Below are 24,913 nucleotides of genomic sequence, written 5' to 3' on the forward strand. Positions count from 1 at the left end.
TTGTATACCTTCTGGGTTGTTTGAGAGAAGGATCAAAATTGGGTGTTTCTCTCATCCCTTTATAAGTTAGTGTTAAATAATTTTCACTTTCAATTCGTACATTTATCCATTAACATCGTCTTTCCTACCTTCTTTCTTCCTATTTTCCTAACTTTAAGACTATGTAATAACTCTCCACGCACCATTAAAATTCACTTGATCAATGTATTCTAACAGCCCCAAAAGACATTAACTCATTTCCACTATGATTAGTTAGATAAGTCATAAGTGGTAAAATTTCGAAAGACGTGCTTAAAACAAATGGGCAAGGCAAAAAGAAAATGGTACACTAATTGTATAGTCTTGGAATGTAAATAAAAGAGGGAAAATATTCTTTTTTTTCTTGTGTTTTAATTCCAGTTACTATTTGATTCTTAGGTTTGTAATGTATTTTTGGTATTACGTTTTAAGTTTTGAGTTGTATTTCAAATTAATTCTTAAATTTTAACATGGTTACAATTTTATATTTGGGAGGTTTGAGTTTTATTTTTTTTAATTTGATACGAAAGTTTCAGCTTCTTTTACTTTCAAAGTCATATTTATCCAACTTCAACAATATTTGATATACATATACACTTTTCTTCGAAGTAAGCTCATATTAGTTGTACTTTAAGAACAAAATTAGTCACTCTAAGTATAACTTAGTGGAAAAAAAATACTAATATCAATTTTTACAAACCTCAACGGTTTGATTGTACACACTACAATTATTGAATCGAGACATCGACATTTTAAATTAAGGTCATTTACGTTGTATTGTATGTATACAATACATAAGAATGGACTAGGAGTTTAGAGACTCGATCACATATATACATATATTATAGCTTTAGTGTATATTTGTGGTGGAGGATTATTAAATACAAGCATCCCATTATCTCTATTTGGGCGTGTTGTTGTTGATTATTTATTTATTTACTTTTTAAAAGGGTGTTGCTGAAGTTATGATGCCTCATTATTCATTTAATTAAACTTATACATAGTTGATTATTAGAGGGATTGAAACCTTATTGAAAACTAACACATCTACGTACGTCTAAGTTGGGTTTGCTCATTATTTTGTGTTTGATTAGTTTATAAAATATTTGACTAATAGGATTCACTGGATATATAATGCTCGAAATCTAATCAAATAATGGTTAGTTTTTTTTTTTTTTTTTTCCTTTTTTGTGTTTTAAAGAAAGAGCAGAATAAAAAGCTTTAACTTCCTTTTGCATAATTTTAGCTTTTGTTAGGTGTATGAATTTGGGAGATTAATTATTCTTTGTCATTGCTTTCACAAAGCACTAAAACTTTGGTCTAAAACGGAAGTTGGGACACTGACTTTTTAGAGTGTTATGGAATATATAAAGATTTTGAACCAACACAAATTAGCCAAGTTGATAGACAACCATATGCTAATGTTGGCAATGACACTTTTTAATCAATTTGGCGGGGCACCAAACTCAATTCAAATCAAATTATAGCTAAACCACAACATTAATCAATATAATTATAAAAAAAAATACCACTATCTTCTTATCATAGATACACATTGTAGTCCCTTTCGATGAACTTATATTGTGGGTGATAAATTGACACTATCTAGAGGTTTTGATATAATCACTAGTCTTTACCTTCTCTAACTAACTTACTTGTCCATCAATAAATGAGAATAAAAGGTAAAATAAGAAACTGAGATGAATTTATACATTCTTAAAAGTGATTAACTGATAGAATTTAGGACGTTTGGAATAATTGAATTCTAGTCAAGATGAGCACTAAACAAATGTATGCCCTATCACTCCCACTTGTATTGGTTTTTCCATTGAGTCCTTCAATAGGGTATGTGGAAGTGGAACCCATCCATCCTCGAGTACAATAAAAAGATGATAAATTCAAACTATAGACCTTTTGTTTTGCTAATACGTCAGGTATGTATATGATACAAATCTCTCAAGTAACAAATTAAATACATATATATTCTCAAGAATAAATAAATAAATAAGTAAAAATAAAGTGGTTCTTAAAAATGGGTTTATTAATCTCTACTTTTCTCAACTACACATTAGACACTTGAGTAAATATTCTAATTTTTTGACATAATTCTAAATATAGTAACAAGAAAAGGGCAGTTATGTCACTAAAACTTTCTTTGGACGATTCAGGTGTAGCCTTGTTTACTTGGAGGAAGCTCAAAAATTAGCCAAAACTCCCGTTCATTCAGCCTTCTCTCGGACACAGTCTTCTTTATGAAACATAGCATATTGATCCTCAAGTCCTACATTCAAAGACCAATCATGTTGGTAATAATAGGGATATCAAAATGCAAAACTAAACACTACAATGCAAGTAGAGGGAATCTCTATATTATTTTCTGGTTCTTTAAAATATTAGTTCACGGTTGTTTTATTTTCATTATCGAACATTGGGTATTTACATTGACAAGTATTTGAACACATGTTGTGAGTCAAACATAAAGTTTTCAAATTTTTGTTTAATGGTGACACTATGATAGAACCTAAATATACCAATATAAATGGTAACCAAACTATAAAATAAACTAAAGTTTTTTCCAATCTTGAGATTAATCTAAAGCCCTAGTTTACTCACCAAAATATTGCCTACCCTCCTCATTCCCCTACCATATTTATAACCAAGAATAACAAACTCTCTAGCTAATTACTAATTACCTTCAATACTCGGTCCCTGATGCCATCTCTATCACACTAATCACAATGAAAAGAGACCTTGTATTTCTTATCAGGAAAGAAACATAAGTTGAGTTGGCTGGGGAAGAAACATTTATACTTTGGGCAAATTGAAAAAATGGGAGGGGAAGTTGTTGGGATTTTCTTCAAGTGTTTCTATGCGTTTAAGTTATAAATGGTGAGATTTTTTAAATCCTATGGTTTCATCTGAACAGAAGTTTGAGGGATAACCTGTTGAAGAGAACATCTGTACAACAACCAAGAACTTAGGTAATTGCCCAAAACTTCTTTCTACAGATCAGCACAGATTCTGGGTTATTATCTTTCGTTTGCAGTGTCTGCATTTCAACATCCCATAGATATTTGGAAGCAATTTCTTGTATTCTTGATGTTATTGAAGGTTCGTCTCTGATGATTATGTATCCCTGTACATGAAAATGATTCAAAGACAATTTGAAGCATAAATTAGAAACAGTAGAAGATATGCCAATAGGCAGATTACGCTTGCTTCTCCCTTCCTAAATTTTAGCATTATGGGAGGAGATCTCCGTTACAAAGAACTTTGATAACAGAAATGTCATGCCCATGAAATCTTACAAGAACAGAGAAATGGATACATCATACAGCATTACGGTGACATGCTATTTTCTAAAAATCTAGACATACTAAGCATTGTTCAGGACATGTTTATTAGAATGTGCATTTCTTAGATATACATTCTTTAGATATTCGTTAAAAATTCCTGTGCTAACCCTTTTAACTTAAGATATTTTCATGCCAGAGATAATGTAAAAGAAGTAAAGATAGCAATACTTGAAGAGTTTGGAGAAACTAATGAACTATTTCTCATGGTACAATGACTAATATCAAACTTTTCAAATGCATAGAACAAACTAACATTTTTGTTGAAATTTAAAGCGACAACATGGATTATATGTGCTAGTAAAAAATTATATAGTTAGACAAAAAGTTTAGTCCATGAACTTGGATGTATTTAAAAGATCTTTAAATGTTAAGAAGCTCCAACGAAGGGCATTTTTGGCCCAAAGAGTAGGAGATTAGGGGAAGTGGAGTGGACTTCCCTCCTTGTTTGGTCAAAGAAGCTTGTGGACCCCACACACTTAAACAACTCTCCAATTTTAACAACTACCCAAACTAAACAACTTCACTCCTTACCCAAATGCCCCCCCCATAAATCTCAAAACTTTTAGTTTTATGTTCCATATGTTCCTTAACTTTATAAATGTTTAAATCCTTCATCTTTCATTTTTTTATCTATTAAGTCATTGTCATTGATTTATTAATCAAACATTTTGTAAACTATTAAACAAAATAGAAAATTGAGGGCCTATAAAATGATTTTAAAGTTCAAAAACTTGTCGACACAAAATTAAAAGTGTATAAACCTATTAAGCTATTACATACTCTTTTAAGTTGAGAGATTTATAAAACACAACTAAAGGACTAGACTTAAATTTTTAATTAGACCTTAGGGGGCGTTAAAGACAAGGACTATCCTAAGACTATAATAACTACCTCTTGCTACAGCTACAGTGAATACTCTTTTATACTCCCAATTTAGCTGAAGTCAACACTATTTCAAAGGCCCTCATTTCCTACAATATTTACTATTTGCTAAAGTTTTTACTATTTTACATTTTCATTAATTTTTATTATTTACTAGTCTCCTATTTCCTTCTCAAACTAAAGTAGTTTACACCTCACACGCATACTTTTATAACCCAAACTAAAATAATCTACGTACCAAACACAAACTATTATAACTAATCTATAATAACCAACTCCTTGTCCCAAACAACCCCCTGCTAATTTTATCCTAATATTTGTCCATGTTTGTACTTTCTATATTATGTGTGTATAAATAAATAAAATAGATACTTTAGGTCCTTCATTTGTTTAGTAGGGTCGTAATTTCTATAATTTGACATGTATTTATTATACTTAAGCGTTCAATTCGAGTCCAATCATTTTTAGACTCCTTTAATTCATTCAATTTTTGTTAATGAGTGTCAAACTTGTGTCTATCATACTTGAGAACTGTTGGACACAAGTACAATAAGGAGTAGTGTGGATCTGACGCAGACACATGCGTAAGCTCAAATGGAAGTGTCCATGCTTCAAAGCAAATCTTATTTAGTTCACCAAATGCACAAGGGTCGTGTTGTGATGTCCTTTTTGTTTCCTGTTATTGTTTCAGATTGTTGAGAAATGTGTGTTTGGTAGTTTTTGTATTTTGTCAAGGTTGATTGTTCCTTTTTATTTCATAAGAAATATCAAGAGTAGATTCCAAAAAAAGGAACAAGAACAGCCTATAGGCCGACCACAGGGTCAATTATTACATGACTCTGGTTTCTTGTTTTTAAGAAATAATTTTAAAATAAAAGACACGGCTAGAGATTTGATTTCTTCTCTAATTTTCATGGTATAAAAATTGAAGTTAGAATTATTGTCTTATCAAGTTCAGTCACATAATTCATAATAAATCCAAATTATTTTGACTATTTGAATATTTAAAAAAAACAAATAAAGTTTTCTATTAATTTAAAGTTCTAAAAAAAAGGAATTTCCAAACATATTTCTATTTCTATAAGACCAAAATGCATTTTTGTCTTACTTTTAAAATTTTGGAAAACAAAAACCAAATATTGAGAAACAACAAACAAGAGAGGTAAACAGATTAATCAAAACTTTTACGATGCTAAACACATAGGCAAAAGAAAATGCATTATGCAAGCAATGGTAGCAACGGTTATACCAGAAAAACGGAGGTCTCAAGCATAGCATCAATATCTGCCAAAAGTAATTTCCCTAGTTTTGTCTCTTCTTGTGGCTATTACAAGCTTGAAAATTGAAGGAATCAAATTAATTACCTGAGGTCGTACAATGCGGTCCATTTCCAACATTATATCCTCCAGCAAGCAACCCTCTCCACCACTTTTATACTGAGAAAATAGACGGTATGCATGCAACAAATCGTATGTGCGCGGATAAGTTGAAAATGGTTCACACCTACATTATAAGAGATATTAGAAAACCAAACATTCATTAAGAAAAACGAAAGAAACCAAACGGGCAGTAATAAAAACAAAAACAAATAAACAAACGAACAAATCTATGCATAAGAGACCTAAGACGCTAACCAAAAAAAGCAAGAAAGCTGACCATGGCTCATACCTTTCCCGAGACAGCCCCCAAAAGAGTTCTATTTTTTTTCCCAAAGCAATAGAAGTGTTTGCATGCCAAACAGTATAATACTTCTAATATTTGGAAGATGTTGGAGAACAAATAACTTACCAATCATGAAAGACACCAACCAGGCCCCGGTCATATATAGCAGAGAGCGTGTTTTTCATCTTTATAGGAACTACATTCATAACCCAGACTGGAAAATTGTTCAATGCCACTGCAAATCCACCATAGAGAGCATTCATGTCCATGACATTTCGAATATCAGTTTCACTGACATTCATCAGTTTCCAGTACTGGTTAACTTGATCTTTCCAATATAAGGTATCCAAATCAAATTCCTCTTGACTAACACCTGTGATTGAAGACAACAATATCATCATAAAACACAGCAATCAGATTTTCTAGGTAAGAGAAAATAGAAACTAAGAATAATCGAGGCACTTCTTAGGAAGGAAAACTAACAAAGGTTCACCTCGTACAATTTGCTAGCTCAATGGTTTTAACCAATACCATTAATAAAAAAGATTGATTTACTCAAGACTGAGAATAAGAAATAATTGGAAGGAAATCAATGGGAATAGAAGCGGTAATCCTATGTTTACTTGGAAGTAACTATAAATAGACTTAGCAGCCTATGCGTGCCACTTATTACATTAGAAATAAGAACAAGACATTACAATTACCGAAACGTTCCTTCAACACACCAACGAACTAAGAATATATTAATCATAAAAAATACCAATAGAATTTTGGGTCGTTTTCAAATATAGTAAAATTAACCAAAATATTTACAAATATAGTAAATATCACAGTCTTTGTCTACATATGTCATGATAGACACACGCACAATCTATTGCAAATAGTCCTATCTTGTTATGTTTGTAAATATTTTCAGGAGTGGTATCATTTAAAATTATTTTCCTAAAAGTTTTATATTAGAAGAATACTTATTAGTAATAAATTTTAATTTATTTTATTGTCCATAAATAGTAATAAAATATATCTCAACACTTATTTGATTCAACAAATAATAACAAACTAAAAATAAATAATTAACAAATTAGGTAAAAGTCTGAAATCATGGATAGTAAAGGCTCAATTGGAGAGAAAAAAAAGGAAAGGAGTGTTGTTAAATATTCGTCATTTTCTGGACATTCTTTTCAGTCTAATTTTGAATTAACAGTTGAGGTTCAATGATAAATAGTCTTGAAATCCCTTAGAACTTTAAATAGTGATAGATTAAATAAATAAATAAGCTACCATTCCAAACAGTTTTTTAAAGTGAAGACAACTACATCAAGTTATCAAAGTTATTATTCAAAAGAAAAACACTCAGGAAATCCACAAATAGGCCACCGAGATATAATTTCTGCTTTTGAATGAGAGCTTGGTGAATTGAAGAACCAAAAACAACTAGGAGGATTCCTTTAGAAAGAAAAGGTATACCTATTTTCCGTAGATTCCTTGAATATACTGAAAGGCGCTCTGGTCTTGGAGGTAACTTCTGAGCATATGACTGATCAGTTACGTGAATACAGTTTCTTAAAGGTATTTTCCATGATGGTTGAAAATCATCCACAGCATCACATATTTCCACAGCCTTATTCTCTGCATTGATGATGAGGCATGCCGGATTTTCCTGTTTGATCCAGATTGCAGTCTGAACCTTTCTGGCAATGAGCTTCCAGCACATTGCTGTAGTCAGATTCACCAGTTTCTCCCATATCATTGGGTATTCTTTATCTTTTCTATAGGCAGGGGGTGCTGAATAGACAAAATATCCATTTGGTCGCAGAAGCCGATCAACTTCTTTGAGTAAAATACCATCTGCAAGAATAAAGACAGTGAAAGTTTAATGACTTTCAAGTATAAATCAAAACGGTAAAATTGACAAGATTCAGGGTGAAGGCATATGAGAGCCTTCATAAAAAATTCAGTGTATCATGTCACATTATCACCCAAAAAGGAATCTGAACTTATTCAGCACTGACAAAGTAAACAAGTAGCAACTTTCTTACAGTTGGTAACTATAAACGTGGACATGGATAATGGCATTGTGGTCTTCATTTATCTTAATGCTGCTCTAGAGGTTTCATAAGATCATTAGTCCTTTTTCCGTTATTTAGAAGATAAACATAAATATTTTCTCTTCTTTTCTTTTTTCCATCAAGTGACAAAATTTCTCGTGGAAGAGATGAATAAAGATCAATGCTCAAAAATGGCATACAAACTCTCTATAGCGCATAAAGAAAAGTAGCAAGTGAGAATAACAAATAATAAGTAATGGCTGTTCATAAAGAGTACTGGAATACCATTTTCATGCCAATCAACACGACACCTAGAGCAGTGGACCATCTCAAAGGAACTTGTGGGATACGGCAGTTGATTTGTTGCCAAGGCAGAAATCATTGCACCAATACCTCTCTCTAGCGCAAATTGAATCTGATTCTCATGCCCGTCCTTGGGAGCAAAGGACATCGTTTGGATGCCCAATGAAAGAAGATAAGCTGAGAAACTAGCAACGCCACAACCAACATCTAAAACCTGATATACTCCAGCAGAGCTCAGAGTGCCTGTATCATTTGTAGTCATGTTTCCTAATCTGCGTTAGAATAAAATTTGATCAATAGAACAGTCTGAGAAGAAAATCTAATCAGTAATTCAGATTGATCATAAATACAAGGAATCCATTTTAATATTACTTCCCAAATTGAAAATCAAATTAGAACAGCGGAAGGATGAATATGAACCGACTGATTAAAGGGTATGAGTATATTCACATCCCAATAAGGAAACAAAATAAAGAGGAAAAGGGAAGATTCAATAAGAGGCAACAACGCTACCTTTGGATGTACTCAGGCGCCCCATGTTTGAAGTGAGTACCACCTCCAGGAAACCACCATAGTTGGTCCTTCTCATGGACCCAATTTTGTCCTCCTTTAACTTCAGCAAGGCGTGTGTGATTCACATTACTTCGCCACACATAATCCCGACTGGTTGGCCACTTTACTGGGATCTTGTAGTCTTCTGGTGGAGGTACCAAACAAAACAAGCGGTTATCAAGTGGAGGGCAGTGCCTCTCGAGCTCTTCTTTTCTTGAAAGATCCAATGTAGGAATCAATTCTTTTATGTAAGAAATGTCGTGGCAAGGAATATACTCGGTGTAGTTTAAAGGACATACATCCACACCATTCTCTGGAATCGAAAGTGGTACCTTCCTGTAAGTGATTGAAACTTGGTTTGGAATTGTGGAATTTCCTGCAGTATAAGAGATAAACTTTGAGACAAGGAATTGATTGCAACGATAACTTAAAACCTTTAAAGTTCCTAGAAACACGGAACAATTTCACAAACCCAGAAGGAACACACATCATCTGAAAAAGGGAGTGTGTTAAAGATGAAGGATATACAAAGAACAAGTCAGATATTGCTTTGTTAGTTTGACATTTCTTAGGCCACATCTTTGACTTGAAATAAAATCAACTAAATTCTATCAGAGGAAAAAATCGTCAGAAGACGAATTTTAATGTGAAGCTGTAACGTTTCAGAGAGAAGTCAAATAGTATATTTAAGAAAAAAATATGTATTTATCATTAAAATTAAGGAAGACCCATTTCATTTACCCACTAGACTAATTCAAAATGTTGAAGTGGATGAAGTTTGAGTTTGATTCCCCTTCCTCTAAGCAGGAAAAAGTTAGTGGTAACACTAGTCTTAATCACCGTGTAGATAATTAGTTCACTAAGCATCTCCCTTCCAAGTTACACTTTCCTTTCCCAACTGATAACGGGTCTTCCTTAAGAAAGTAAAGCATCACTGCCAGAAACAAAGCAACCACCAGATATGCTTAATTCTCTTAGTCTCTACACTAGTCAAACAATCAAGGAAATAAAACAAGCCATCAACAAACCCAATCCAGAACGCAGATATCCAGCAGAGCACAAGGAAGAATACAAGATCCGAAGCATAAACTCGAGCATTAATTGAATAGAGATAAAACTTAAAAGCAAAAAAGTTAATGAATTTGGATTCAGTTTTCGAAGAAACAACATAGAGAGAGGACAGTACCGAGTGATGATGAAGAAGTGGAATTGGAAGGAAGGTGAGAAACGTAAATAGGAACATTGTCGCCAAAAAGAGTACCAAAATAAAAAGATCCAACCATAAGTAAGAGAGCGAGCATTATCATCTGCCCTGACTGCAAAGCAAAAAAATAACCCAAGCCATAGGAACTGGCCATTGTCTTCTTTCTTCCCTCCACAGAGCTTGGATCTCGGAAACGAGCTGGAAAATTGAAGAATTCGTCAAGACCCAAATGACATTGCCATTTGAGAGAGAGATCGGAGTAGGAATAGCTATGAATGTGGAAGTAATTTGAAGCCTAAAGCTGAGATTTCAGGAAGAGAATATTTTCAGTTTCGATTCGAAGATTTCACCGTTCGCTTTCACAAATCTTCACTTCTTTAATTTGTAGAGACGACATACGTATTCTCCTAAAATATTTATAGTAAATACTAAATAATTTGTTGAGATACGTTTTTAATTCTTTTTTTAATTGTTCTTTTTTACTGTTGTAAATATTTTACCAAATTCAATATTTTCTTAATGATATACAAATAAGGTTTAAAATATCATATTATAACCCTCAAATTTATACAAATTTGATTAAACATTAATAAAACATATCTTTCAATATATTATAAAAACAATTTTACCATATTTGAAAAAAATTAGTCCATGATCCATAATTTGGATTCCGACGTTTTTCTATAACTTGACTTATTAAAGTAAAAGTGTCTCTACAAACCAACACGAATCTTTTTATCATACTTTGTCATAACTCACATAGAATTAGTCAGAGTTCCTATAATCGAACTATCGTACACCGATTCATTAAAATCTCCCTCTTAAGCTTAGAACATTATATACATATAATAAGATTCACGATGTTTAGCATTTAGAAATTCATCATGAAGTAACAACTATTTATCAAATATATTGATAAGACAAACAACAATATCGTTTTAGTATTATCAATAAACAAAATCATGATATTTTCGATACCTTAGTAGTGTTTTAAATACTAGCTTTGACAATCTTATCAATTAATTTTTTTTTGTGTAATTTCTAACAAGAACCAACTAAATAAGTTGCCAATATCATATCACACAAGTCCCAATAAGAGATAAACTTCATTTTTATCATTATATTCACAAACATGTCTTTCAAGAATAAACAACAAATTTAAACTCAGACAAATGTAATAATTTATTTACAAATCTCCTAAAACATTCACTTCAATTTCTATAAAATATAAAAAACATTCCACATAAATTACCATTTGCACACAACCCTTTGGGCAACTTTCCAAATCAAATGATCCATGTACAAGTTTTAGAATGAATTATCCATTAGCTTTTTATGTTTCAACCTCATGAATGTTTAATTCATTTATGTACGGTATTCATTCAATAACTCAACAATACCACTTTTCAATCCCTAAACATAATTCCAAACAATGGATGGTTAAACATATATGCTTTTTAATTTGATTTAAAGAGTATTACTTTTTGTATTATGATCAATGATAACTTTATCTTTTTTTCTCTCTCTTTCGTTCGTAGATAACAACCTAACAAGCAACGTACACAAACTAGCCAAAAGGAGGGTAAAACTATTAAGGATAAAGACAGCCTAAATGATTATAGACTTTCGAACTTCTAGTATTTAATGTGCTATACAGTGGCCCAATTAATTCTAATTATGATGACAATGAAAAAAAACCAATAATTCTCACTTTGTTCCTTGACTAATCTCATGAGACAACCCGTTTAACCCTACAACATTTGAGTATATATTAAGAAAAGTTGTAGAAAATTAATTATTTGGTAGGTGGCCTCCATGAATTGAACACATGACTCAAAACAATCAAATTCAACCAAAATATTTGAGATTGATAGGAAAAAACAAACCGAACTCTGATAGAGCATATCATCATTCATTTAAGAACCTTCACGTCATGAATAAACTTGAAACATGCATTACAAACTTATCCTAGATGGGCTTGAAGCACTCAACCAAGACCTCCCGAGTCCGAATCGAAAGAAGAAGAAGAAGATGGCAAAGTAACATATGTGCTCAACTTTCAACAAGGAACCCGAAGAGAATGCCAACCAATCATGGGAGTGTATTGTTAATTGGAATCATCTACTTAGCTTTGGCATATCGTGTCAAAACTCTACAATACATTTACCAATCAAAACACTAAATAGGGTTGGAATTAATCAAGTAGATCTTTGAGAAAACATCACTCACGTAAACACTCTACAAAATCTAAAAGAGAAAAACAAAAAGAAGAGGAAAGAAGATAAAAACGAATGAAATTGAAATTAGGAGAGATGGATGAGCCAAAGAAAGACTAGTTACTACATTATGCTTCTAAACTTGTAAAGATAAATAATACTCCAGCTTGTTTGGGCAGAAGGGACGGCGGTCGGTTTCTCGGGTCGTCTGGAACACCTTTCAGAAACAAAACCAGGTTTTCCCAATTCGTAGCGTCGTTTCTCATCGCCGGTTCCGCCATATTCAAATTTCTCTCCAATTCCGACAGGCAATTGATCAATTACAGGAAAGCTTTCGAAATTTGAAACTTCCGGCGATGCCGACTTCTACTGCAGGAATTGCAGGTTCAGGAGATTCGTCCAATACTATAATTGGTTCTAGTGCTGAAGATAAATCCCTCAAGGAATCAGCTGCTGCTCAATCTCAATATCGTGCTCAAAATGAAGTGCAAGAACTTGAAAAGTCTAGCAAACAACTTTATCCTTGCCAACCGGGAGAAGCTCAGGGTGCTGTGGCAATACCTGCTGATCAAGAGACAAACCGAAGTTCCGGGAACGATCAGAACATTGTTCCCCATCATGGTACGTTTAACAACATTGCTGTCTCATCTTCTAGCAACTTCAGGTCGAATGTTGACGATGCGAGAGACATTGACATTGCTGTTCAGGATGCCGTGTTAAGGGAACAGGTATGCACGAATATATTTCAGTTTTTCAAATTCCTTAAAAAAAAATCAGCTTAGTTTTGAATACTATAATGTGATGACGCCTCCATGTTCTGTTTCACATTTAATGGAAGTTTTGGTTAATCGTCTTTTAAGTTTTTGTTTGCATTGGTGCTCCCCTTTCATCGTATCCGTTCTGATGGGGACTAATTTTATGGTTTTTTAGAGTTCAGAGACTAGATTTCTATATTTTCAAGTTTCTCAATCTATACACCCCTATTATGATGATAAATGATATGGACGGAATGGTGAGAAATTTCTTTTGGAAGGGGGAGTCTTTCAGACGGGTAGTCAATTGACTAAATAGAGCTGAACTTTTCTGCCTCTTCAATATGGGGGTCTTGGGCTGTCTGCAGCAAAGGAACAAGGCCATGCTCCTTAAATGGCTTTGGTGCTTCATCTACGAAGAAACTGCCTCGCAGAGAGTTGTGATTGCCTACGAAGAAACTCCCCTGTGCAGAGTTGCGATTGCAAGCATATTGGTCTTTGGTGTGGGCTGTCTTGTCTCGATGAGTGACAATTAGATTGAGGGTTGAGATTGATAGTGCTTATTTGTCCGTATGGAATTGTATTTTCATTATGATTGATACGCGGTAGTAGAGGCTTTAAAGGAAGTAACTGAAACTATTTCAACGTGCAACCCATTCCTTGTTGACTAAGATGATCTGTGTTGAGCTTGACTTGTATGGTGAAACAAAGGCTGGGCGTGGTTGTTAAGAATCTCTATTGGCACTTGTAGAGGCAGAATCCTTTTCTTTTGCATGCATGGCTAAAGGTTAGTTTAGGTATGGAATTCTTATTAATTTTTGCAGGAGTCCTTTGCATGATCAAAACATTAGTGCTTTGGAACAGATTGGGAGAGCTTGCAGGGATAATTGCTATGAAAACATTAAGGAATTTAAACCGTATTGGAACCTCCATTGAGGTTGAGAACAATTACTGTGGCTTTATCCTCGCTGAAAAGTAGCATAATGACATAATTCGGAAGTTATTCTATGGTTAGCGTAGGGGAATTGTGTGTGTGGTGGGGGAACCCTAAACACTCATCTTATAGATTAAAAATATTACTTGCAACTTGTTTTTTTTTATAGAATTGACATGTTGCTGTTTGTGTCCACTGTCCGGTGTCCACGTCTATGCTTTCTAATTGGTAGATTTTGTTGGAGGGAAACAATGTTTCCAATACGAAGAGGAAGTTGCACCTATCTGGGGATTTTGGTTCTCTTTCAGCTTCCTGATGGTGCCTCAAGTCTCCCATACATTGACATTGGAGAGAATTATATATTTATTTTATTTCTTCTTGAAATTTCTTTAGCTCTCCATTTGTAATTTTATTCATAAGCAAGACACTGTTTCTTATCTATGTAACTAAATTATTTTAGTTTTCAAACACTTTAATTAGTTTTTTTTTCCCCTAACAGGAACTTGCTACCCAAAATATTATTCGTAGCCAAAGGTGATGGTTCTTCATTTGTTTTTGAGTTATTACAGTTCAGATTGATAATGAAAACTAAATATGTTACCATCCCCAGAGATTCCGTGGGTGCAGATGGACTTCCGGTTGAGCGATCAGATATCTTTTCAGAACGTTATGACCCGAGTTCTCTTAAAGTATGTGACTTTCTACCTTTATACAACTTTTGTTCATAAATTTTCTTTAGAATGTAGAATAGCCGCATGCTTACACCCATCAATAGATTTAGTTGTATGTCATCACTGCCTCCATGGTCCCTATTTATCTACTTTCATGAGAAATAAATGTCTTATGTCAAGTTTATGTAGATACGAAAAGAGGAACTAGGTTTTGTATTACAATTTGAGAACAATATTGCACTTTGATGTTTATTTTAACAAGCCCATTTATATGAGAACTTGAAGAAAAAAATTCATTAGTTAAGGCAGTTAGTTTAACAACTAAAAGGAAACCAATCCTTAAGTAACTAACCTAACAAAAAGAAAGCGTAATACACATAGTATGTGTAACGTCTGCGTTTAGGATGGGTACACGTACATGAATGACATGATATCGCATTTGAATGAGAGTATGGTTAAAAGTTGTGAAAGTATGGTTAAGAATGACTTAAAAGAATTTAAAGATATTATCTATACCAACAAGGTGCACCATCCTTTTGGGTGACTCAATTATAGGAACTCATCCTAGGAATTTTTCTGGGAAGCATGTGAGTGAGGACAAAACATGTTATAAAGACTCGTGTAATTGTGTTGGTTTGATGTAATAGTCTTCACGCTTGAAAGGAGTTTAAGATGAGCAAAGATGATGTTGCTAGGTCGTAGGGGATGCAGAAGAATGTTGGGGCCATCATGTGGCGAATATGGATTTCAAAGCTTAGGTTTGCGGCGTTACAGATGGTATTAGAGTGGAACCTCTCTTAGTAAAATGTGGTTTGAGGACGTTATAGAAAAACTATTCTAGTGTAGTATCTAACTACTAGCCTTCTTTTCTGAATTTAACTTGCCTTCAAGATTCTTGTCTTCGAATGAAGCTCATCTTGGATCATGTGGGGAGTTAAAAAAAGATCATGTGGGCATTGGATACTCTGTCGTAAGATTGGTTGTATACTTCTTGAGCATTTATCTTATTGAAAAACTTCTTAAGCATTAACGCATGTTAGAAAATATTCTTTGTTTTGAAGTGCAACAAACATGCCTTAACAGATTAATAACCTAAAACATGAGGACTATTCCCTCCAGCCAATGACTGTAAAATTTAACCAGCTATTATTGGCTAGTTTACAAAGAAGTCCCACATCAATTTCATGCATGTTGTCAGTCCTGCCATTAGAAAAATTACCATCAAGTACTGCAACCACTTTCCTATTCCTAGACTATCGGATTTGTTAGAATAACTATTTGGATCCACAATCTTTTTAATGATAAATCCTTTGCCTCAGCCTGCTAGAGGTGTGATTTGTTCAACTTTTGGCTGGTCCCTTGCATTATCTGAAGATCCTTTCGTTCTGATTGCCCTGATACTTGTCGCCATTGTCGGTTACCCATTCAAGGAGGGAGAACAAGATCATTTATCTCAACTTTTCTAGAGCCTTTTATGGTCTCTGTGGAGGAATAAACATAATTCTTAAGTCTTTAAGGACAATGACTGATGGTTCAGCAACGCTTTTGATTCTCCATCCTTTTTCAGCTCCCACATGGTGTAAATTAGTACCCACCTTTTCTGATACAATCTCTTCTCTTGTAGCTCAAAAACTTTTTTTAACTTTTCTTTAGGGTAGGATCCCTCCCCTTTTTTATAATCTCATCTCATAAATACAATGTTGCTTATCCAAAGATAAAAAGGGAGTTACTATAATTATCATTATAAAAGAGGAGGTAACTCGGGGAAAGATGAACCAAAAACGCACAGCCAAAAATGTGATGAGAAGGGATTATTTAAATCCTCCCTAATACCTTACATCAGAATCGTTCCTAATTACCCATTGTGAGACCATGGACATCTGCTTTGCTCTCTTGTTTTTGTTTATATTGCATGACACTGTTATACAGACAAAGGCTTATTATTTGTTATCATGTTTTGTAGCTTTAATTTTTTTTTCTTTATGCCTTTTATCTCAGGAGCATCTTTTGAAGATTACTTCTGAACATCGTGCAGAAATGGCTATAAAAAGGGGAAAGTTGAATCTTCCAGAAGAAGGTCGGTACTTTGTGATATGGCTTCCTCTTCCTATTGATGTTTTTCTCTTCACTTGATCTTCTTGTGGTGCAATAGTAGATGCTTAAGTACTCTAAGGTGAAGATATCAATTGTTGGATGAAAAGGGTTTATAGTACAATTACACATTGTTAGAGATATGTATGGAAGTGCTTAGGGCTATGCAAGGAAGAAATTTCCTTTTAGAGTATTTGGGTCAACTTATAAGTATAAACTATTCTCATGGGACAGATTGTTGGATGCTACATCATGCAGTTTTTGAGGAACACTAGGATTTTTTTCTCTAATTGTAGATAGGTGGCCACTTTGGGACTTGAACCCTTGCCTCAAAGTCCCCAAGTTCTTCATGAGGCCCTTTACCTCTTTGTAACTCTCATTATTGGACCAAGTCGGGTCGATCTGAGTGAGAAAGGTAAGGCCCAAGATTGGTTGAACCTCCAAAATCCTATTTGAGGGCCTTGCTTATGCTGACTTATTCCATCAAAATTTGTATGGGGTTTGGGTTGACCCATTGGATGATTAACTTTTAAAAATTACTGTGTTGGAATTTTCTTAAACAAAATTGTACTGTAACCATAGGTTAGGTTTCATTGTACTTAACTAGGGTTCATCCCTTTAGTGGTACCTCCTTTTTGTTGGCTTATTTTTTCTAATGCTCTTGTATTCTTTCATCATTTCTCAATGAAAATTAATGAAAATTTGGTTCTTTATATGAGAAAAAACAAATTATATTAAAACTTGTGATTTATATTTTGTTATAGAAGATGCCGACAATTCTGTGCATGAGAACAAGTGAAGAAAGGATTGGTTCTTATCCTCCTTATTTTTCCTCGTGCACCTCAAGGAAACAAGTCCCTCGAACACCTCAAGGAAAAAGGCAACAAAAAGGCCATATTTGAGTGGAGCCAGGTGCAATGAATAGATAAATAAATAAATAAAATATTTAGGTTGCATGGCTTTGTTGGGCCTAGATGGTGGGTTATAACGTTATAAGCATATTTGTTAAATAAAATAAGAAAAAGAAACAGAACACCCTATTATTTTAATCAGGGGCCTTGGACTAAGCTAAACAGTCAAAGGTGCATAGGGCTAGTGCCCAACTGAAAAATCGCTTGCCCCACTTTCTTTTTCAATCATGGGAGAGAGTTTCTTGGTAGGTCAACTTCTTGTAGATCTTTTATAATAGGGAAAGTGAGCACAATTCAATTGACATTAAAATTTGGTATCAACCTGAATGTCAAAGGTCTGAATCCCCCACCTTCTTGTTGAGCTTTCGACCTTCTGTAACAATTTGCTCAAGTGTAACATGGAATGTTTTTAGGACAGATGGATACTGTTGGAAAATGATCACAATGTTGTGTGCTTGAATTCTTCCTCTTAGGTTTCAACTTCTCTCTTTCAAAAAATTTCCATTATACTGTTTATTGCAAATTGGGATTTCACTTGTTTTTCTTCTTTTTTTTTTTCCTCTTTTGTGTTTGTGGCTTGCAACTCTTATTCTTGTTTTGTGCAACTTCCTTGTAATTATAATTATACTTTAACTACTATAAACGCCAAGTGGGTACCATTTTTTCTTTTTTTAACTCGGCTTTTTAATGTAATTTCAATACTGTTAAACAAATTGTCCTCTATATCTAGAACAAAATATTTTATGGCCTTTTACAATTAAATTTTTTGTAGCACAGAGACCACTTTGAAAGAATTAATAAAATCAGCAGATATGTGCCTACTTCTCTAGATTGTTATTCTATATTGGAGATTCCAACAAACTCAAACATATAATCTTCCTTTTCCCTTTCAAGGAGAATGACATCTTGTTGTCATGTCAGGGAACTTGGAAATTGGAAATGGATACGGAGTACCTGGTGGATGTGCTTTCTATGGTGCTTCAAAGCCTGGAATTGTTGCCAATGGTTTAAAACTTAAACCTTTTTCCTTTTGCTTGATTTTGATGTTGATTTCCAGTTGGTTCATTTGTCCTGCTTTCAGGAAATAATGTGACTGGCCAGAAAATCCAGGGACAGATCAAGGAAGCAGAACAAAGTTCTGCTTCCAAGGCATTGCCCGAGTACCTCAAGCAGAAGCTAAGAGCTAGGGGTATTCTTAAAGAAGATGCAGAACACAGCAATTCTGTAAGGGCTGATGTGCGTAACTTCCTAAAACATGTCTTGGCAGGACGCCTTAGTTTTATTATTTAGCCACAGACCTATTTGATCCATTTAAACCAATATTTACTCTTTTCTCGCTGATGGGGAAACACTTCAATTTTTTCTCTTTTCTTATCTTTAAAAAGCAGATTTACAAAGAAAAGCTTGTGCACCTAAATTTTGTTCAGATTTATAAATATCCTTTTGTTTCAATTTTGAGATTTCTAGAATTTGTGTACTTCTGATAGCAATCATAGTTCCATGGTTCTGCTGATATTCTTTATTCAATTGCTTCTCTCTTAAATTACAGACAAATTCTGACGCTGTTTCAAACACAAAGTTGCAAGGAGAAAAGCTGCCTCATGGATGGGTGTGTACTGTTTGCAATTCCTTTACCAATTGTGTGCAGTGCTCTCTTTCTCTATCAAGCTTGTTAGAATTGCCTATTGCAACTTGGGAAGGTTATTTTGTTTGATAGCTGAGCTGATTAGGTGGCCTTAGTTTACATTATTTTTTAAATATTTCCAATAAGTAGGAATTTAACATGCTTAACTATTTATTCTGTGGGGTAATAAAAAAGTATATTAAATCTACTTAGTTATAATATATCATACATTTATATATTACTAGTGTGGTGTTTACTAAAACAGTTAAGTTTGTGAAGTGAACGAGTTTTGTCAGAATAATTACGGAAGGTCATTTTCCTAAGTGTGAGTGAGTAGACCTAGTATCCACTTTGCGGGAACTTTATTATGGAGTTGAAGCGGCCCTTACTGTGTTAGGGACTTGGGGATTTTATTTTTGTAATTCTTTTGAGTCATTTAAGGTTGTTGGCAACCTCTGGATTTTGGGTAGCAAAAACATTATCAACTCTGGATGTGAGTATTGTACTTTCTTTTCAAACATAATTTCTATTTGATTCTAAGGTTTCCAAAACTAATACTTTTGGTTCTTAAGATTTGAATTTGGTTGTTATTTGATTTTTGAGGTTATAAAATTGACATGTCTAGTTTTTTATATCTAAATTTGATTTCTAGTTAATCCCTGAAGTTTGAAATTGGTTTTTAATACCCAAGTATAAAAAATAATTCCAGCAATGTCTAGTTAGCATATTGTAACTGAACTGATGTATTCTGTTATATCAACTAGCAGACAATTATATTTAGGGACCATTTAGGAACCTATTTCAAACCTTAGGAACCAATTATATCAAATTTAAACATAGGAATTAAATATGTTGCTTTTGAAATCTCAAGGACCAATTACAAACCAAATTCAAATATCAAGGATCAAAAGTTCTAGCTTTAAAAACCCATTGACCAAACAGAAACTTAGTATCCAGGGACCAAAAGTAAGTTTTTCTCCCTCAAAAAAAAAAAAAAAAAAGAACGATTCTAAGAAGTTTCAATAAAATATGAAGATGTGTTGTGATGTTTCTTGTTTTTGGAAGTTTGTCCTTAGGCCTCCATTTTATAAACTTGTATGCTTCTCTGCATAGGTGGAGGCTAAAGACCCTCACAGTGGTGTTTCATATTATTATAATGAAAGTAGTGGAAAGAGTCAATGGGAAAGGCCCTCCGAACTTTCTTCTAATACGCAACTTTCATCAGCTGTATCCCTTCCAGAAGATTGGATGGAGGCAATCGATCAAACATCAGGTCGGTAAGAGATTTAATGATTTATGATGCTGATATACCTTCTTCCATGCATAATTTGGAGGAGAAAAGATAAGAAATCTGGAGGAATTACAGCACGATAATCCTTGTTGTTTCAGTTTTACCATACTTTTTCTCAATGCATTTATACATTTCTGGTTTCCCCTGTCCTGCATCCCTACCTTTTCTACGAGTCATTGATGTGGAGACTGTAGAGTCTAGAGGTTGAAGGCTAGAGTAATTGGCTTGAATTGCGTGGAAACTTTTGTATTTGGCATCTCATGAACCTTCTTTATAAATTTTGCAAGCCTTGAAAATGGAATTATCCGTTGAGGGACGCTTATGTCGTGCCTTTATTATGTTGTTCTAGTTGTAATTGGTGGTTTTCCCAACTTCAATGGAGAAGTGTTCAGAAAAAAGTTGCTGAATAACATAATTTGCAGTTTTGCTCCCATTGACAAATTTTCATACGACCGCAGGCGTAAAATACTACTACAATATGAGAACCCATGTAACCCAGTGGGAGCGGCCTGTTGCATCTCATCAGACAACTTTGACACACTCGAATGATAAGTTTCCTGGGCCTTGGAACGACCAAACTTTGGAGCAAAGTAAATGCATCACATGTGGAAGTGGAATGACCCTCGTGCAGGGTTCAAGATACTGCAACAGTTGTACAAGGTAAATGAGATAGTCTATATATCTATGCTAAGAAAATGAAGGTCTTTTCATTAAGAGACTGGAAAGTACAAGAGAGGATGCATACGAGTGAACAAACTTGATTAAAAGAGATATTGCAATACGTACGGAAATTTGAGTCCCCCACTCTCCCCTCCCACTAGACTACTCTAATCTAGTTGGAGGAGTTACATTTTTGTTAGGCAAATCGGTTTGCCATTTTTATGATGAAGCCTCTGCATTATGTTGTAAGGCAGTTGTTAGTATTCAGCAAAACCTGAAGCTGGGTTTTTCTTCTAAAGTCATATAACCTGCCTCTGTAAGGATGCCTTGGTGAGCATTAGTAAGCATAAAGTTTTGTAGATTCTTCTGCCTTCAAATGAGGCTGCAGTAACATATCTAATTTCTAGAAAAATGTGGGCTCTTCTTCCTTGATCGGATTTCCTTCAAGTTTCAGAGTTGCTGTCCAAACAACTTGATTTCTGATTTGTGGGAATATTTGAGCCATTCTTGGAAAAATTACATTGAGGAGACATTTGAAGGATAACGAGATTATGCATTTTTAGTGACCTAATTTTACTCTTGGAAGAGGTTCATTTAGCCCGTGGGATGATAAAAGAAGTACTGCTGCTTGGTCATATGGAGTCCACAATCAAATCCCTAATTAGTAAGCTGTTTGGAAATCCCAATGTCCTCTTCCTTGTTTAAAGCTTGTCGTAAATCCAAATTTTCAAAGAAAATCAGCTTCTTTTGTGATTTTTTAATGGTCGGACATCAGAGAAAGCTTGCTTTCATTGTATGATCCCCCTGGCTTGCCCCTTTGTGGTTTCTGGACTTAGAAGACCAGAAGCACTTTTCATTGTGGGTTTATTGTTAAAAGGTGGGGGGAAAGCCTCTATTTTATTTTCAATTTTATCATTAAATATTTTCCATCTCTCTACTAAATGCTATACTACTCGTCAGCCTCTTTTAGATTCTGACTAAGAGCCCACAGATACATCTTACTCATCCATCAAGAACATCCTCCTCCCCTCACCTCACATTTCCTCTCATACATGATACTTGTTTATTAGACACAATTTACTGCTCAACAAGATGGGCACCCACTAACTGTTTTCTTACTGCAATTTTATCTGGATAAATTCTCACACTTCGTTCTTCATTGCATTGGTTTTGTGTCTAAATTGACTAGTGGGGTTTCTACAAGTTCAACCAATGGGATTTGGCAGGATCAACCGTCTGAGCAAAATAAATGCATGGGATGTGGTGGCTGGGGACTAGGCCTTGTGCAAGCTTGGGGTTACTGTATTCATTGCACACGGTATGTTGATCACTCTTATTATTCAGCACTATCATGTAGCATATCATTGTATTTGGTATGATTGTTTGTGACTATGTATGAACTGATGTGTGGATGAAGGTAGTTAGGGTTAGAAGTTCATTAGCTAGACTGCTTGAGTGATGCAATTATTTTAATTTAAAATCCTAGTTGTTTCTATGACACGTTTACAGTTTTTCAGCCATTACTCTCGATAAATTCATACAAATATTTTTTTTTCCTCATGGATTATGTATTCGCTTTTGTTTTACCCTCTTTTTATTATTATTAATATTATTTTTTATTTATTTATTCACAACGACTTTCAGAATTCTCGGTCTCCCCCAGTGCCAGTACTTGCCAACCAACAACATTAGTAATCAGCAGAAGATAGAGAACGTCAAGCATAGCGCTGATCCCTCCATTAAAAAATCTGTGACAGATAGGTAAAGAAACAGTCCTCTGACTTCGGACTTAGTTAAGTCGAGAAATAGGGGAGGATTAAGTTATGAAGCTAATGAGTATCGGTTGTCAGGTCCAAATGGAAACCTCCAATAGGGAAAGGTGGAAAGCGAGAAAGTAGGAAGCGTTCCTACAGTGAGGATGATGAATTAGATCCAATGGATCCTAGCTCTTATTCAGATGCTCCTCGTGGTGGCTGGTATGTCTTCAAAAATTAGCTCTCTAGGTTGAATACTAGTTGATTATTTAGGCCTCATTTGACAAAGGTTTTAGTTTTAGTTTTTTGTGCCTATTTTCTTCCATTTGTTTATAATAGTTTTCATCTTTCGTAAGAAATTATTTAAATTGCTATTCAATTAAGCAATTGAAATCATCGTAAGGAAATATCTAAATTAGCTCTCTGGGTTTAATTGCTATTCAAGTTTTTTTAATAACTATATTTTTAAAATTTCAAGACTTGGCTTGGATGTTGAAATCATCCTTAAATAATAGATAACAAAACAAAGAAATTCATAGGATAGTAGCTGCTTTTATAAACTTAACAACTAAAAGTCGAAGGGTTATCAAATGGGTCTTAGAAAATCTGTCCAAGAAGTAGAATGATATTAATTGTTTGTTTTGATTACTTTTCAGGGTTGTGGGTCTAAAAGGTGTGCAGCCTCGGGCAGCAGATACTACTGCTACAGTAAGTAGTAACTAATCATTTTAGATTTTTAGCTGTTTGCTGTTGCAACCGTCTCACCTTATAATGGGCAATTATCATTTCATGTATAGACATGTTATGTAGTTTCACATATACAATTTAAAACATTTCCTTCACAATGGGCCTTGGTTTTAGTCTGTTTGATGTAATGTGCTGACTCTAGCGTCTGCAGTGAACTCTTGACACTGATTAGAACAGGGGCTGTTCTCTTGTTCCTTAATCCAATCCTCATTGTGTTGGATCTCATTTAAAATATTTTTTTTCTTATTAAATCGAAATAACTTCTAATTGGATAATATATACTTCCTCTCATCGATGGTGAATGGCAGGGTCCTCTCTTTCAACAGCGGCCATATCCATCACCTGGAGCTGTTCTGAGGAAGAATGCTGAAATTGCTTCACAGACCAAGAAGGGAAGCTCTCACTATGCACCCATTTCCAAGAGGGGAGATGGAAGCGATGGCCTTGGTGATGCTGATTGATCTCTTCTAATTTATTCTGCTCCGACGATACAGTGACCACTATTTATGTAGTGTAGAAGTACACTTTTCACTGGAGATGCGACATATATCTTTGACCGTATAGCCTTACCTGAAGTTATGGATCAAATGCACATCTCACTTTCTGAAGGAGAGGAACGTGGCTGTACGATGGTACGTTTCTTGTATATATACTAATTACTATACTTCTATATGGAAAACTTGAGTCGTGGACAAAACGGTCAATGAGGCAGATTTTTAACCTTCACATATGTACCAGAAGATTTGAATTACTAGACAGGAGTAGAAAATTCAAACTTATTGTATTTTGTTAAAATGTTACAATAATTTAACTTAACGTCGACTATACGAGACAAGCTTAGAAGTTTATTAATCCTACAATTATGCAAACTCTAAGTTTACCTTTCATACTACTTCGATAACTTTTGATTTTATATTTCATTTTTACTTTTGTACATTATAATTTCACAAGTTAAACACTGTTATTCAAACTTGAGGTTATCGATTCTGAATTTTATAATTTAGATGAATTAAGTTGGTAATATGAAAAGAGATCTCGGTGTTACACCGCCTTGTTGGGTTGCTTTTGGATGGTTCCCTGGGAGTTCAGCCAAAGTGAGATGGCATTAGTTGTTTGTTGCTGATGGAGAATCAATATTTCAAATAGAAATAAGGAGTACAGTATTTCTTTCTTTACTATATGATAATGGCATGTGATTACATTGGTCTCATCTGTTTGTTTACTTTCCATATTAGCT

The 24,913-nt window shown here is 34.2% G+C and overlaps 2 protein-coding genes across 2 annotated transcripts; one reads left to right on the forward strand and one right to left on the reverse strand.

Annotated features, from left to right (window-relative positions):
* Positions 1-1,895: 1,895 nt before the first annotated feature.
* Positions 1,896-10,404, reverse strand: LOC101223162 (probable methyltransferase PMT7). Its single transcript, XM_004136604.3, has 8 exons — positions 10,008-10,404; positions 8,783-9,197; positions 8,252-8,541; positions 7,386-7,766; positions 6,045-6,291; positions 5,621-5,759; positions 2,961-3,154; positions 1,896-2,299 (listed from the first exon to the last, which is right to left on the reverse strand). The coding sequence occupies exons 1-7, from the start codon at positions 10,177-10,179 to the stop codon at positions 2,996-2,998; spliced, it is 1,803 nt and encodes a 600-aa protein (XP_004136652.1). The 5' UTR covers positions 10,180-10,404; the 3' UTR covers positions 1,896-2,299; positions 2,961-2,995.
* A 1,876-nt stretch (positions 10,405-12,280) lies between these two features.
* LOC101203374 lies at positions 12,281-24,568 on the forward strand. The gene is made up of 14 exons (XM_004136607.3): positions 12,281-12,969; positions 14,427-14,461; positions 14,538-14,616; positions 16,597-16,675; positions 18,522-18,605; positions 18,682-18,836; positions 19,150-19,209; positions 20,338-20,497; positions 20,974-21,175; positions 22,365-22,493; positions 22,820-22,936; positions 23,026-23,151; positions 23,586-23,637; positions 23,985-24,568. Exons 1-14 carry the CDS (start codon positions 12,598-12,600, stop codon positions 24,135-24,137), a joined length of 1,803 nt encoding a protein of 600 aa, XP_004136655.1. The 5' UTR covers positions 12,281-12,597; the 3' UTR covers positions 24,138-24,568.
* The last annotated feature ends 345 nt before the right edge of the window (positions 24,569-24,913 follow it).

This window comes from Cucumis sativus, chromosome 3, assembly GCF_000004075.3.
Source record: "Cucumis sativus cultivar 9930 chromosome 3, Cucumber_9930_V3, whole genome shotgun sequence".
In the NCBI taxonomy this organism is placed as follows: domain Eukaryota; kingdom Viridiplantae; phylum Streptophyta; class Magnoliopsida; order Cucurbitales; family Cucurbitaceae; genus Cucumis; species Cucumis sativus.

Coding starts and splice junctions, on each gene's coding strand:
- LOC101223162 (XM_004136604.3), bottom strand. CDS start 10,179: ATGGCCAGTTCCTATGGCTTGGGTTATTTTTTTGCTTTGCAGTCAGGG. Junction 7,767..8,251: donor TGTTGATTGGCATGAAAATG/GTATTCCAGTAC, acceptor TTATTCTTGCAG/ATGGTATTTTACTCAAAGAA. Junction 3,155..5,620: donor ACCGCATTGTACGACCTCAG/GTAATTAATTTG, acceptor TTTCATGTACAG/GGATACATAATCATCAGAGA.
- LOC101203374 (XM_004136607.3), top strand. CDS start 12,598: ATGCCGACTTCTACTGCAGGAATTGCAGGTTCAGGAGATTCGTCCAAT. Junction 12,970..14,426: donor ATGCCGTGTTAAGGGAACAG/GTATGCACGAAT, acceptor TTCCCCTAACAG/GAACTTGCTACCCAAAATAT. Junction 18,837..19,149: donor GCAATTCTGTAAGGGCTGAT/GTGCGTAACTTC, acceptor CTTAAATTACAG/ACAAATTCTGACGCTGTTTC.